The sequence below is a fragment of the Gopherus evgoodei genome, chromosome 9 (assembly GCF_007399415.2).
Source record: "Gopherus evgoodei ecotype Sinaloan lineage chromosome 9, rGopEvg1_v1.p, whole genome shotgun sequence".
NCBI lineage: Eukaryota > Metazoa > Chordata > Testudines > Testudinidae > Gopherus > Gopherus evgoodei.
This window is the reverse complement of record NC_044330.1, coordinates 1,339,493-1,355,849: the sequence shown is the minus strand read 5'-3', so window position 1 is coordinate 1,355,849 and position 16,357 is coordinate 1,339,493. Positions and strand designations below refer to the sequence as shown.

The following is a 16,357-nucleotide window of genomic DNA, read 5'->3' as shown; positions in this document are numbered from 1 at the left end:
GCACTAGGCTTTCTGGGGGCACATGCCCTGGTGCTCAGCACTGTGAAGCCCTCGGAAACATTTGCAGTGTATTGTGGGTCAGACTGGCTGTGGCCCAATGGGAACACTTGCTGGACTAGCAATGTGGGTTCGGTGTGGACATGCATTGCTGTGTCCCCGCCCCCCCACCTGCCTCTCCCAGGTGTCTGCCACTAGCCTATGAACACTGCAGGGTGCCTGTGTGCTTGCAGGGCTGAGCCCTCAGCCTGCAGGTTCCAGCTCTTCCTAGGCAGCCAGGAGGGCACAGAGTGAAGCTCTGGAGGCTTTAAAACCCTCCCCACATGGCTACACAGCTGCTGAGCGCTGGAGTCTCTCTGGCTGTCCTTAGTCCTAATGAGCAAGCCCCAGTCTGGGAGCTGACGCCAAAGCCCCTCGTCTGCCTGGCAGAGCAGAGAGTGTTATACTTAGAAAATAAAAACCAGCAGGATCTTATTCAGGTGATAAGGCAATAAGCCATGTTTATTGTGAATACAGAAAAAATCAGAGTAAGCAAGAGTTATAGCTACAACATTCCATTCACTCACACAGCCATTCACACACACACAAGTTCTGCAAGGTTGTTATTATAATTACCAGCCGAGGAGTTGCTCGTGCCAAGTCACTGGCCAGGTGGCCTGGACACGAGGATGGAGCCGGGCCTTGTCAGATGCGCATCCGATGCTTCTGGAAGTTGGTTGCAGAACCAGACCCAAAGTCCTCAGTCTTTAGGCTCTGTTTTTATAGGGATCCATCCTCATACAAGTCTCTAGGGTTTGCCTCATCACGCTGTTTTCACATTTGAAGTGTGACTCAATCACGCAGATGGCACAGCAAAGACGGTTTGTTGTTATCGTGCTCTTCAGTTCTTCGGTCCCTCTGTCCTTGGGGCGTTTGGGGGGGGGATTCCGATGTGCCCTCGGCGTTATCGGGTTATCTTGCCCAGCGCATTCTTCGTCCAAACGGTCCTGTCGGAAGATAGTAGTTTTTCTTCCTCCAGAGGTGTCGTTTATTATGATTTTAAGGCTGGCGCCTCAACCTTTTATTACCCATCCAAACATACAACTGCAATCACACTCTATTTCACTTAACAATTTTTTCCTATCACATCTACATTTCATTACCTATTCATTCTTTAACATAATGGTTCTAAAGCCATTTAGGCATGACAGACTCCAACAAGCCTATTCCTACCACATATTACATATGAAAAGAAAACAAGCAAAATAAAAATGCAAGAGTGGGGGTTAACAGATCTTATCCCTGAGTTCAGAAAAACAGTCCTAACAGCAGCTGTCCTTAATGGTAATCTTATCACTTTAAAACAGACTTTTTGTCTCGGGATGAGCTTCTACAATTAACACAGACTTTGTACACTGACATGCACATTTCAGTTAGCACAATCTCAGCCGGCTGAGAGGCGTATTTATTTCTAATAGTCAGGCTAAATCTGGGTGGGGGTCTGTTCTGGCCATTCTTTCTCACACTTTCCCATAACATAAATGTATTAACTATTACTGTAATTCAACAAGGGAAGCCACTGCGTGACACTGCTGCTCAGCTTTGCTACGCTAATTGACTTTGGTGGCAAAGTTTACTCAGTTTACTCTTAGGTGGATTTTCCCTCCGTGGAAGCATGGCTCCTGGGAAAGGAGCAAGACAAACTTCAACAAATGACGTTCCACAGGCCACTGTTCCCTGGCTGCCACAACACGGCCGTCATCAGAGAGACGGCCTGCAGCTGTGGTACCAGTCGGTTTGAGCTGTTCAAAAGCCAGCGTCGGGGCTAAGAGCAGAGTCCCAAAGCACGGCAGGTAACACCTGACCAAACCTTGCTGTTTACAAAGTATCCAGCTTTGTTTCCAGCTCCCTGTGGGCACGGCTACACTCAGTGCAAGCCCAGGTTTTGAACTCAGGCTCAAGACGAACCCCACTTCGCTCTACACACAAATTGAGTTAACCCAGGGCTTGGACCCAGTATCCCAAGGGGTGGAGGGTCCAAGCCTGAGTCAAGCTGGGACTCAGGGTTCAAGCCCTATTGCTCTGCAGTGTAGACACAGCCCCTCTGGACTTGTGCTCTGGAGTCCACCAAATGTATCCCACAATCCCATGGGCCAGCTTTCTGTGTCCTTTGAACAGTCACAGTTCCTCACAGTGCACCACACACAGGGCTTTGGGTGGCGCTAGGAAGTCTGGGATCTGGGTGGCAGGATTCGGGCCCTCATAATTCAGCGTAGACCCTGGCGCCCCAGGTTAGGAACCAGGCTGTGACAATTCCTAACCTGGAGTTACAAATGAGTGTAGACTCTTAAGGCCTAGGCTGACAAACTCAGGGTCTGATACCATGAGTTCTACTAACCCTGGCTTACGCTGCAGTATAGACGAACCGTAAGAGAGTTTCTACGTGGGTATTTGCTCATGATCCCAGTTCCGTACACTGAACGCCCCCTCCCGCTCCATTGCCCCAGAGTAATCCATCATGCGAGCTGCTATCAGAGCATTCTCCCTGTCACGTCAGCCAGGCAGTGCACAGGACGAAAATGAACAGGTGTAGTCCTGTCACGCTGTACTAGAGCCATGTACTGATGCTGGAACAGCTCTTTCCTCCTCACAGCGCGTTGCAGACTATCAGACTGATCCTGCACACAACCATTCAAGGGGAGATGAGGGCACCTTGCACCCAGCAGGATTGGTCCATTCACAAATACAGCTCCACTGCAGTGCACCCACCTCTGGGGTGGAGGGCAGTAACTGTCAGACAACGTATTGCCCAGCAGAGTGGGGAAAGGGCAGCAGGGTAAGCCCCTGCATCCAGAGCAGCTCAGGGGGTTGTTACTGGCCAGGAAGAGCAGAGTTCTGTGCTGAGTCTAGCACTCTCTGTGCACTGTAACTGTCATCCCACTGCAGGATGAGGGGCTGAGCCAAGCCCCTGCACCCTGCCTAGCTCAGACATGACGCTGGGGAAAGTAGCTCGCCCAGAGCCAGCTAGTCCCAGCAAAAGGCCTTGATGGGAATGCAACCTGACTGCCATACAGAGACGAGGTGGCAGCCAGCCAAGTCCCGCCCATTTCCATCAACAAAGCTAGCTTCTACAGACTCCTTCCCAACCCTGCCTCCTGACCCCTGACCTCTCCGCTCACCCTAACCCTGCCTCCTGTGACACCCTGACCCCACCGCTCACCCTAACCCCGCCTCCTCTGACACCCTGCCCCTAACCTCGCCTCCTCTGACACCCTGAACCCTCCGCTCACCCTAACCCTGCCTCCTCTGACACCCTGACCCCTCCGCTCATCCTAACCTCGCCTCCTCTGACACCCTGACCCTAACCCCGCCTCCTCTGACACCCTGCCCCTCCACTCACCCTAACCCCGCCTCCTCTGACACCCTGACCCCTCCGCTCACCCTAACCCCGCCTCCTCTGACACCCTGACCCCTCCGCTCATCCTAACCTCGCCTCCTCTACCACCCTGACCCCTAACCCCGCCTCCTCTGACACCCTGACCCCTCCGCTCATCCTAACCCCGCCTCCTCTGACACCCTGACCCCTCCGCTCACCCTAACCCCGCCTCCTCTGACACCCTGACCCCTCCGCTCACCCTAACCCCGCCTCCTCTGACACCCTGACCCCTCCGCTCACCCTAACCCTGCCTCCTCTGACACCCTGACCCCTCCGCTCATCCTAACCCCGCCTCCTCTGACACCCTGACCCTAACCCCGCCTCCTCTGACACCCTGACCCCTCCGCTCATCCTAACCCCGCCTCCTCTGACACCCTGACCCCTCCGCTCACCCTAACCCCGCCTCTTCTGACACCCTGCCCCTAACCCCGCCTCCTCTGACACCCTGACCCCTCCGCTCACCTAACCCCGCCTCCTCTGACACCCTGACCCCTCCGCTCACCCTAACCCCGCCTCCTCTGACACCCTGCCCCCTCCGCTCACCCTAACCCTGCCTCCTGTGACACCCTGCCCCTAACCCCGCCTCCTCTGACACCCTGCCCCCTCCGCTCACCCTAACCCTGCCTCCTCTGACACCCTGACCCCTCCGCTCACCCTAACCCTGCCTTCTCTGACACCCTGCCCCTAACCTCGCCTCCTCTGACACCCTGACCCCTCCGCTCACCCTAACCCTGCCTCCTGTGACACCCTGCCCCTAACCTCGCCTCCTCTGACACCCTGACCCCTCCGCTCACCTAACCCCGCCTCCTCTGACACCCTGACCCCTCCGCTCATCCTAACCCCACCTCCTCTGACACCCTGACCCCTCCGCTCACCCTAACCCTGCCTCCTCTGACACCCTGACCCCTCCGCTCATCCTAACCCTGCCTCCTCTGACACCCTGACCCCTCCGCTCACCTAACCCCGCCTCCTCTGACACCCTGCCCCTAACTCCGCCTCCTCTGACACCCTGACCCCTCCGCTCACCCTAACCCCGCCTCCTCTGACACCCTGACCCCTCTGCTCATCCTAACCCCGCCTCCTCTGACACCCTGACCCCTCCGCTCACCCTAACCCTGCCTCCTCTGACACCCTGACCCCTCCGCTCACCTAACCCCGCCTCCTCTGACACCCTGACCCCTCCGCTCACCCTAACCCCGCCTCCTCTGACACCCTGCCCCTAACCCCACCTCCTCTGACACCCTGACCCCTCCGCTCACCCTAACCCCGCCTCCTCTGACACCCTGCCCCTAACCCCGCCTCCTCTGACACCCTGACCCCTCCGCTCACCCTAACCCTGTCTCCTCTGACACCCTGACCCCTCTGCTCATCCTAAATCTGCCTCCTCTGACACCCTGACCCCTCCGCTCACCCTAACCCTGCCTCCTCTGACACCCTGCCCCTAACCCCGCCTCCTCTGACACCCTGACCCCCCCTCTCCTCTGACACCCTGACTCTGCCCCCTAACCCTGCCTCCTCTTACACTGTGACCCCCTCCCCTCAGCCCTAACCCCTCCTCCTTTGCCATCCTGACCCCACCCTAACTCTGCGTCCTCTACCACTACTCCCTGCCCCCAATCCTGTGCCTCCTCCTCCCCCACTGGGCACACACCCTAACCCTCTTTGTGTTCAAGCACCATAAAGCCCTGCATCCTTTGCCCTCACTCTTACCACACACATCCTGGTGCACCCTACAGGGTCCCCTCCAGCCCTGTCTGGCTAGCCCACCCCCTTGCTCACACCCTAGTGCCCACCCCTTTGACCCCAGGTACCCTGTGCCCTGATGCTCTGGGGGTATGTGGCTACAAGTGCCACAGGGAATGTGCTCACTCCCACCCTCTGGTGGTGAACAGGGGCCAGGCCAGCTCCAGGGCATTCGTCTGCCCACCCAGCACTGCGCCGTGCGACGTTAGGGTGCGGGACACACCCTAAGTCGGGGGGGAGGGGCAGGCATGGACTGGTCAGGGACGGGCCAGGTGCCCTTGGCATGGCAAGGCGCAGCTTGAGGATTCGCACCCAGTCCCTGACCTCCACCCGGACGCACTGACACAGTGGCACCGCGCAGCAAACAATGGGGCAGCGCTGGCTGGCTACTCACACCCCAGCGAGTCCCAGTGGGGCTCAGTAAGCGCCAGGACGGGCCCCACACTCTGCTCCCAGTAATGCTGTAGTCACTAGTGATGGGCTGGGTTGGCTGGTGCTGCCTCAGACCTGCCCCTGGACGCTGGGACTCTGCTGCCCGCTGACACACGCAGGCACTAGCGCCTGGAAACGCAGCTGGGAGAGGCTTGAGTGCCCCAGGTTTCTGGGGATGGCTGAGCCCTCCCCACCCCCGTGTGCCATCTAAGCGCAAGGCCTAACACCATGCTGCATGCTCACCATCACCCCATGCATGCACCCTAAACAGACACCCCCCCCCGCCCATAGACGACCCATATCTGCTGCACATGGTGGGGGGCAACACACACTCTCTCTCTCTCCCTCTCTCTTCCCTTGCAGCTCCCAGTTGGTCCTCGCTCTGCCCAGCACAACTCGCCAGCTCAGGCCCCACACACACATGCCCCCTGCCCCCATCACCTCTGCTCCTCCTCATGTACTCCAGTATCTTTGGCTGAATTGAGCAACCTGACCACTGTCCTGCAGCAGTTGAATAACACAACCTCCCCCGCCCCACCCATGCCAGGGTCCTGTCTTGGTTTGACTCACAGACTGCAACACGGGCAAGCCTGGGGCTCCTCGCCTCCTCACATCCATGTATCCTGTCATCAGTTAGACCTGGGGCCTGCAAGCCACAACCCCAGCAGCGCTAAGGTGTGGTGCCCAGAGGGCAGCCCCCCCCACCCCAACCCACACACACATTAGGAACCCTGGCAGAAATGAGAGTGTCAACAGATGCACCCGTCTGAGTCGCAGGTTCTGGCTTACCACGTCCATTTGATGACTGGGGCAGGTTCCTGTCTCCAGGCAAGTGGGTCAGGCTCTCTGCAGACTCAGACAGCTATGGCTCCATCAGTTATACCTGGGTCACAGTTCCAGGCTTTTTTTTCACACCCATAAGGCCTAGAAACACACAAGCTGAGCAGCTGACGGTATCACACGCCTAGGCCCTAGTCATGATGCACCTTCATCTGGCCCTGGGGTTGGCACCTTGTGTCCCCTACAGCCTGGCACCATTGTGACATGACACTCTGGCCCTGCTGTGTGAGTGGCGCCAAGCCACCCTTTTAGCAGCCAAATGTAATCCCGGTGGTATCTGCTCATTGCCATGGCGATTAGCCCTGGTTGAAGTTTTGCGCCCATTCACCGAGCCCATTCTTGCCTGGGTCTAAGGGGCTGGGTCAGTGGTGGTGAAGGCCTGAGGACACCAGCAAGGGCCGGGCTCTGGTAAGCCCCAGCCCATGCTCAGCTGCTGTGCCTGCTTCCCCACGGCCGTGTCAGGGCCCAGCACTGGGGCGTGCGCCTCCTGCCCTGCCCGGCCACAGCCCTCGCCGATGCTGTGCGCCGCAAGGAGGCTGCTGATTAGCAACCGGGGCCTGCTGTGAACACCCATGTGTGAGGCACTGCCCTGAGCCTCACGGCCCAGCCCCAGTAACCAGCGCTCCATGTGGGGTGACTTGGGCCCAGCGCCACAATGGTGTTCAGGACCGGCGTCAAAGCTCACAGCTTAGGACGAACCTTCCCAGCCAGCTCACCTGCTGTGAACCCAGCTCCTGCCACCCGTGTTGGTAACGTGATTAAAAGAGCGATGCCAGCCTTTACCCTGGCAGGGGCCTGCTACAAGGAGGTGTCGGCCCAGGGTGTGCCATACTGGCTGCTGCTGAGGGGAAGGGGCACCATGCTCTGTAATCTAGGGGCTGAAGTGCTTTTTCATGCTGGTGGCAGCCCTGGACGCGTCCCAGTTGGTGTAACAGCATCACAGGAACGTTACCTGCACCTGGGCCAGCACTGGAAATGGGGTGTGCATGGCAGAGCAGCGAGCGGCATTGCCAGCCACCGACTGGAGGAGCGGCTGGGGGTGTCCAGCCGTCCTGGGGGCGGGAGGCGCTGTTTATCTCTGCCACTGATTTGCTGCATGACCGTGAGCACATCACTTTACCTTGCTGTGCCTTGGGTCCCCAGCTATAGCATGGGGCCAGTGCTGGTGGTGTGATGTTGTGTCACTGCAACGTGCATGGCAAGGCTCAGCTGAGAAGTGCTGCAGCCAGGCAAAGGTCTGTTCCACATAGTAGTGGGCCCAAGCCAAGACTGCCCCCCCCAACCCCAGGAGGTCGATCCAGGCCCATTGTGGCTGCCTTGCTCCGAGTGCTCAGGCTTCTGGGCAAAGCCAGTTTGCACTGAAGGGCACAGCTCGAAAAAGTCACCTCTGACTTTGGCTTTACTGGGAGCACTAAATCACCAGCTCTGCTTTAGCAGGGCACTGGTGCGCTGCATCCTCCAGGGCTGGCAGGCTGGGCATGGCTGGGCCCCAGCTGAATCCACTCTCCACTCTCACAAGATCACCATGATTGTTAAGCTCCTCCCCTTTGTTAAAATGTCAGCGTATCGAAAAGAGGCTCGCTCGTGCTTCTCACTTGTGCTCAGTCACCCATTAGTAATTCCTTCCCTGCAGAGCTGGGAGGAACTTTGGAGACGAGCGCTTGTGCTGTGATTTGGAAGCAGAACAGTTCAGTGACAGGAGCAGGTTTACTGCTGGGGCCATCAAACAGCATGAAGCGTTGCAGCTTGTCGGTTGAAAACGAGGCGAAGGGGAGCGCTGCTCAGACCCAGCGTGGCCAGGCGGGTTACATTTGTTGCCAGCTTTTTTTTGCCTTTAAAAAACTGAAAAGCTCTTCCTGTATTAAAAGGCGGCAATGGAGTTAAAAGTGCCAACTGCCTTGTCCGCCGCATCCCATCTCCACTTAGCAGAGTGGATGTGTGACCCTCACCCTCCTGGGGGTGGTGCTCTGACCCCTTTAGCGGCACCGAGACCACTTAGCGAGCAAGAGATTAATGAGTCTGCTACAGCCTGAGCTAAGTGCCAGGTGGAGTTTAGCTCATGCACTAAGTCCAGAGCCACCAGGTCTGATCCCGCTGCCGATAACTGGGGAGCTGTCGGCGTTACAGTCGGATGAAGAATTATGTGTATAGAAGCAAAAGCACCAAGGCTGCTGTGTTAATTGCAGGGTTGTCAGTGCCATGGTATTTACTGTGTGGTCATTAGTGCTAAGTTGTGGGGTAACTGATGATTAACTAAGCCCCAGCCTACACACACAAGTGATGTCAATATAAAAACCAGGTTGGAAACTCATAGTTAAATGGATACAGCATCCACCACAAATTCATGGCAGCAGAGCTGGCTTTAGGAAGTGTGGGGCCCAATTCGAACAGTTTCCATGGGGCCCCGGCAGGGATGACTTAAAAAAAAAAAAAAGCCACATGTAAAAAAACACATGGGGCTTGTACTCACCGGGTGGAGCTCCGAGTCTTCGGTGGCACTTCAGCGGCGAGTCCTTCACTAGCTCCAGGTCTTCGGTGGCACTGAAGGACCCACCACCGAAGTGCCGCCGAAGACCCGGAGCACTGCCAGGTAAGTAAAAATTCAAAAGGCGTCTCTCCCTGGCCAGGGAAGGGATTCTCACTGGGTGCGGGGCCCTCTTAGGCACGCGGCCCAATTTGGGGGAATTGGTGGAATAGGCCTAAAGCCTACCCTGCATGGCAGGGTTAGTGATCCTCTTACATGGGGGCCAGCCCTGCCTTACTTTCCCTGGAGCAAGCAGAGACAGGCTTTGCACTGCCTGAGCGAAAGGGCTGTGACTGGCCCCATGGTCCGAAGAGGAGCAGGCAGGGGGAGGCACTTTACATCCATGGCCCCATAAATGGCGCTTCATATGACCTATAGCATTGTACTCTATAGTGTGACCCCTCCCAGAGGTAGCGTGTGCTGGAGAAGGGCTTGTTCTGAGCTGCAGCTCAGGGCAGACCCGAGGTACGCAATAACACAACCAGATCTGAAGCATGTTCAGACCCATGCAGGGTTAGTAAGGCAGATAAGCCATGGCTAGTCTCACATCATGCACTTTTAACTGCTGTGCCTGGTAACTCTCATTCAACCTAATCAAGTTGGCTAGAAGAGTGGGTGCTTGGGCGGGTAAATTCCTGTGGTGACTTTGCCAAGCTGTCTGTGTTTGCAGAGTAGGTGCGTTTTCACTGTCCAGGAGGGTTTCTCAATGTTCAGACTTCCCAGGAGGAAGGCTGTGAATAGTTGAGCCCAGGGCTGGTATTTACATGTATATTGTCAGCATACAATGCAGTGATTCCTTGTGTAACGTGGATTTTACTCTGTGCAGTCACTGAACCACAGACATGTTACGCTAGGAAGTACGTACTGGCCCTAGGTCAAGTGCAACTGTCGCAGTTCTGCCCGACATGGAGCTTAGGCTGTGTCAAGATCCCCTGGGAAATCTGCACAGTCACCCCTTCCTGCAGGCTCTGTTCCACAAGGCCTGTCTCTGTGATGGCCTGTGGGGGCCAATGGGGATTTGCTGGCAAGGCTGGAAGTGGGTTTGGGCAGTGACTAAAGGCGCCACAGGATTAAAGCCCCTGTACTAATACCCCCCGTCTCTCTCACACATACGGCACAGCATTTAGTACCACAGCAGCTGTCCTAGAGACTGAGATAACCAGGTCTCTGCAGCGCTTCGTGCCCCCCTCTGGAATTGCTGGGTCAGCTAAAGAGCTGGAGCACACCATTCACACCCCAGCTAGGGCCTGCAAGACCCTCGCTTCCTGCCCTCCCCATTAACCCTTCATGCTGCACCGCACAAGCCAATCACTAAATACCTGGTGGTAGGAAGAGGCTTCCCCAGGATGCAGAGTATCCCACCTTCGTCTGCTGCTGCTGCAGGCTGCTGGCAGAGCCAGGACACTGGCTAGATCCACCCCCAGGGATTCCTGTGAGACGGAGGAATCTGGGAGAGACCAGACAGTGCTTGGGGGTGCTGTGCAGCTCTGCCAGCATGGGCTGCAACACTACAGGCTTTACGTGGGCAAAGCAGCTCACCGCTGCAAAGAACGAACAATGGTCTAATGAGGCTCATTATCTCTGCCATTTATACTCAGCCACACACACAGGGGCAATAACAACTGCCATGAATACATTTCATTATAGACCTGACTTAGGACTCTCGTGCAGTTAAACAGAGTGGTGATGGTTCATTTACCCAACAGCCGTATGTCAGCTACCTTTTAATCACTGTAAGAAGGAACCAGACCCTTATTAAACCTTTTACCCAGGGCATCAGTTGTGCTGTGGAAAACTGACACAGTGTATTTTACATTTGCACCTTTATTCTAGCATAGAAGGTTAACGGAAGAGCTAATAAAAAAGAATACACTCGTCCACACTCTGCACGGTTCGAAGATGAGAACAGTAGCAAAGCTTTTAGTACTAGGAAGAACCAAGGGAAGGCTTTAAAGCTCATTTGGATTCAATTTTGGTCCAGGAGTAACCCAGTGTTAATGCAGCTTTGTAATTTCATCAGCACAAACCAGTCTTTACAAAGTCTCGTTTGGCTTTTATTCTAAATGAGGCCAGGCTGGAGATGGCGTCTTCTCGCCCTGCGTTAGACACAGAAATAGGTCACCGAGTGATGGTCCCTTATGCAGTCTACAGTAAAGAACAATGCAATGCTCATGAACACTGTGCACCATTGACGCTGTCAGTGTCAAACGAGGCGCTATCCCTGTCCCACAGGGTGGTGCACCCAGGACGTGACGGCAGGTGGTGGTGTGTGCCAGTGCACTGACTCAGCCTACTTTGCATGTACACAGGGGCTTTCACCGCTAGCTCTAATTAAGCCTCACAGCACAGTGGGAGGTGGGTAAATATTAATAGCCCATTTTACAAGTAGGAGACTGTGGCATGGAGGAGCGACATGCCCTGCCCAACCTCACGTAGCCATGTCCGTGTCTGAGTTGAAAGCAGAACCCAGGTGCCTTGGTTTAACCCCTAGACTGCACATCCCCCTCGAGGCGAGACGGTTGGAATGTTCCTGGAACAGCTGGAGTGAGGTGCAGGAGCCCAGGGCACGAGGGGCTGGGGACCCCCCTTTGCATGGGGCATTGGTGCACACACTTCACTAGCTGCTGCTCCCATGACCCAGCAGAGCGACTGGCAGCCTAGTCCTCGGGGATCGGTGTGTTGCAGTTCCCGTGGTAGATTCTGACTTGGCCCTCGCACCGGAAGTACTGATCGAACACATCACTGTATCCATGCTCCCTCCACCAGGAGCAGAGCTGCCGGTTCCAGGTGCAATGCAGCACGTGGAACAGCTCGGGGTGCTCCATGCCAATCATCGTGAAGAAGTCCTGGTCCCCCAGGTGGCCCTTGAAGTGGTACTTCTCTGTGAGCTGCCGCACCATGTCTGGCTCCAGCAACTGGTTGTAGAGCTGGGAGTGGCGCATGGCTTCCAGGTTCAGCAGCATGACCCCGCTGTTAAAGCCAGGCAGGCCGTCAGGAGGGGGCTCGCCCACCTTGGTCTGGGGGTTCTCACGGCGGAACTGCCAGAACGTGTGCCTGGAGAAGGGAGAAGAGCACAACACGGGGGGTTTACAGACCATAGGGCAGATGGCTCCAGCAGCAACCCGATGTGAGCCAAGCACAACACTAGCAAGAAGTATTAACTCCACCAGGTACAAAAATGCACTCTGTGCCCAGAGAAACTCACTCACCCTCAGCATGGCCCCTGAAGGATGGAGCTAAAACTCCATCCCTGAGACCCACACTTCTCCGGACTCCAGGTGTTCTGGATGCACAAGGAATGCAAGCCTGAGCTCACACCTGCCTCAGAGATTCCTAGATTTAAGCCCAGAAAGGATTATGGGACTGGATGGGACCTCAAGAATTCATCAAGTCCAGCCCCCTGTGGTGAGCAGGGCCAAGTAAACCTGGACCATCCCTGACAGTGGTTTGTCCAGCCGGTTCTTAAACACCTCCCGTGACGGAGATTCCACGACCTGCCTCGGAAGCCTGTTTGAGAGCTTACCCATCCTGAGAGTTGGAAAGATTTTCCTAATATCTAACCTAAATCAGCCCGGCTGCAGATTACTGCTTGTCCTACCTTCAGTGGACATGGAGAGCAATTGATCCCTGACCTATTTATAACAGCCCTTAACAGATTTAAAGACTGGTACCATTATGGTTATTTAGTCTGACATCCTGCATAACACAAGCCAGAAACCCTCACCCAGTAATTTCTGTGTCAAGCCCATAATGTTTGGCTAAGCTAGAGTAGGGCTTTTGGGAAGACACCCCAACCATTGGTAAATGATGGAAACCATTGATTACCCTCACACCGTTTAAAAACGTGCCTCTTATTGTAGTTTGAATTTATCTAGCCTCCAATTCCAACCATGGAATCACATTAAGCCTTTTTCTGATCAGTTACAGAGCCCTCTGCTATCAGAACCTCCTACCCGGTAGAGCTCACTTTTCTGTGGGATAAGCTAGTCTTTAATTAGTCCCTTAATACGGGCTGCACCGATTTCTGTATTGTGCTGTTTCTGTCAGGAAGTTATGCTGGACTAAATCAAATGCCTCAGTCAACACAGTGACCTCTCTTAGCTGCACTTGTGATCTCCTGACAAACAGAATGACGTAGTGATGTGACAAGACCTGCTTCCCACAGAGCCCCCCATGCTGACAGGCATCCAGTCTGTTACCATCTTTTCATGCTGTATTGCCAGCATCCCACATCAGCCTTCCCAGGGGTTTGTGGGGATCAGCGTCAGGCTCCCTAGTTTCCTGGATCACCCCACTTGGTCTCCTGGGAAGGATTTGCTGGTGCAGAAAAATGGTTGGAAGATTAAATGAATGGGCTGTATTGCAGGGATGGTGCATTGACAGCTACTGGCTAAACTAGCCCCTTGATGCCGCTGTGCAATGGGTACTGCAGATGAGGCACTCATGGACACAGGGTTCAGTTCCCCTTCAAAGGCAAATTCTAGATGATAAAAACAGTGAAACAAAGTGGGCCAGACTCTGACCATAGGCCCTCTGGCGTCAATCTGAAGTGACTCCATTCCCAGCCATGTCACTGGGGTCACACGCTCTCCCACTACAGGAAGGGGCTAGGAATAAAACCCAGCTCCTTGGTGCCTTCCAAGAGAAGACTGAAAAGAGGCCAGAGAAGCTTCCTGCAGAACAACACTTAAAACCTTCTCGGCCCTGCCACCATCTCTCAAGGCCCCGTGAACACTGTTCACACGGAGCCCTTCAAAGCCCTCCCAGGGACACAGCCTCCCCGTGGCTGGGCTGACAGCAGGAAGAGTCACAATGGGTCTTCATGCAGGGCCGCTAGGTTACCCAGACACGAAGCTCCTGTGAAAGACACACACAGGACTCTGAGTGGCTACGGAAGGGAGCCCCACGCAGCAACTTCCCCAGCAGTGACACCGTTGGTCCCTCTGCCCTGCAACCCCCCCCACTCCTTCGGTACAGCAGAGCGCTCACTGGATGCTCTCTATTGTGGTGGCTTCTGGTGCTCACTTCCTAGTGCAGAGACCTGCACGGGACCCCCTATAACCCCAAGTAGCTGCGAACAAGAGCCGTGGTTCAGCTGTGAGCGCAGCGCGAGCAGGCTCCTGACTCGCAGAGGAAACGCAGATTGAGTTGCTGTTGTGTCCATTCTGCAGGGGCCTGCAATGCTGGGAGTATGGCAAGACTAGACGAGCCAGCAGTCCGGCTTCTTCCTCTCATTTTGTACAGGCACGCGACAAATACAAGGGTAGGACTGTGCGGTCCATACACGGCACTGGTCACTTAGGACCCATCCTGCATTCTTTGGGCACCGAAACTCCCCCTGGAGTCATACTGTACTTGCACCGTGGGTCGAGTGTGCTGCAGTCAGTGGGGCAGCCCCAGTTCAGGCCACCTTCCTTCACTCCGGGGGCATCCTGACGCACTATACAAACTTTTCACCACTGACATGCAGCCACCTCTGGGGTGGAATGTGGTAGCTCCTTGAGAGCACTCACCCATTTCAAAGAGTTACACCATGTCCAATGGCAGCTGCCTGGGGATTTCAGGAAAGCTGCTGGAATCTGACCAAGACACCATAGCTAAAGCCACTGCACTCACCGGGGTTTTTTAATGATCACCATCCTCGGCTTTACATCTCAGCGGAAAGACAGCGCCTTCATGAGCACGGAGCTCCCTGGCACGTCACTGAGAGCTGACCCAACAGATCAGTGAAACACCACGCCCACGGCCTGCAGTACCGTCCTGATCTCTGGGGGCCTTTCACGCAGGCAGGAAATCAGAGCTTGACTGCAGCTAAAACCTGTAGCATTGCGCACCCAAATGGGCTGGCATAAGCCCTGCATCCACACGAGGCAGAACTACTGCAGTGACCATCACAGCACTGATCCAGATGGTGTTAGAGGTTAAAACCAGGCTTTGGTCTGGCCCTGCTTAGCTCACAGGACTGGTGAGCATCACAGCACAAAGCAGCCCTTCTGCTCCCTTCAGCCAGTCTCTCTCCTCTCACTGGATGCCCACAGACACTGGTTTCATGGGGCAGGGTCCCAGCATCACGTCCTTGGGAGGACCACCCGCCACCACAGCCCCGTTGCATAGATGGGGGTCCACGCACAGCCCTGCACAAGCCGGGAACGGTAGACGTGCGTCATCATCCTGCTGAGGCTTAGTGGGCTTGGCACTGCCTCCTGACTGACACTCGGATCATTGATCCTAGACTCAGACCCCTATGGACTCAGTCTGCTGGTGCCTAGCCAACGCTGTGTTGCTCTTTCAGCCCTTGATTCTGCTAGTCCAGGGGTGGGCAAACTATGGCCCACGAGCTGGAGCCACACCACGCAGCTTGGTCCCGCTCCGGCCGGGGTGCTGGGTCGAGGGCCAGACCACACTTGAGCTAAGTGCTGCTCAGAGCCTGCACCCCTGAGCCTCTCCCCACACCCCAACCCCCTGCCCCAGCCCTGATCCCCCTCCCCCTCTCCAAACCCCTCGATCCCAGCCCAGAGCCCTCTCCTGCACCCCAAACCTCTCATCCCCAGCCCCACCCCGGAGCCCGCACCCCCTCCCAGAACCAAACCCCCGTTTCGTGAGCATTCATGGCCCGCCCTACAATTTCTATTCCCCGATGTGGCCCTTGGGCCAAAAAGTTTGCCCACCCCCTGCTAGTCCCTTTGAGTGAGAGGTAGTCACTGCTGTTTGGGGCAGGTTTGGCAGCTCCCCCGCAGAGCAGCCACAGTGGGAACAGGCCCAGCCCCCTTTCTTCAAAACATGCACAACACCCCAGAGACACATTCACCAAGTGTTTGGGCAGGCGTGGCAGCCCCCCCCCCCCCGCCCGGCTAGATCTGCTCCTCTCCCCCACCGGAAGCCAGCTCCAGGCAGCTGCAGCAAACACAGGAACTCAGCCAGACACAGCTGGGCACACACAACCCAAACTTGCTGATGAAGGCTGTTTGCAGGCGTGTTAGAGCCAAGAGAGGCCTCCGGCTCAGAGCGTGGCAGGATATGTTCACACGTGTACACCAGTAGCGGTGTGATGGTGTGTTTAAATGCTCCAAGTTCCTGTCTGCTCTGATACGACGCGTCTGTGCCTGGACCGCCCCAGTAATCCTCCAGAGCCCCTGTGCAGCCATTGACCCTGTCCGAATGGCTGCATTTACAGCCCATTGTGCATGGGTGTCAGGACTGTGCAAGCAGCAAGGCAGTGGAGAATCAGGCCCATTGTTAGTAATGTAGAGAGGGTGGTCAGAGCACAGGACTGGGAGCCAGGACACAGGGGGTTCCCAGCTCTGTACCTGGCCCTGTGTGACCCCAGGACGCTCACATGCAGCCAGACCTTTCCCAACACTTGGGTCTCACAATGTCTGAGTGTACAACTTGAGCAGCCAAAGATG

General features: G+C 55.8%; 1 protein-coding gene across 7 annotated transcripts in view; it reads right to left on the bottom strand.

Moving 5' to 3' along the window:
- Positions 1–474: 474 nt before the first annotated feature.
- The window catches only part of XXYLT1 (xyloside xylosyltransferase 1), a 139,799-nt gene continuing 123,916 nt past the window's right edge, over positions 475–16,357 (bottom strand). For 4 of the 7 annotated variants that reach the window (XM_030575440.1, XM_030575443.1, XM_030575442.1 and 1 more), the window contains one exon: positions 10,642–12,005. In XM_030575440.1, coding sequence (XP_030431300.1) covers positions 11,609–12,005 — 397 coding nt within the window. In that variant the 3' untranslated portion in view covers positions 10,642–11,608. Of the gene's footprint in view, positions 984–4,985; positions 6,512–10,270; positions 10,399–10,641; positions 12,006–16,357 lie in introns of those variants that run through there. The other 3 variants (XR_004001990.1, XM_030575446.1, XM_030575445.1) reach the window with 3 other exon arrangements.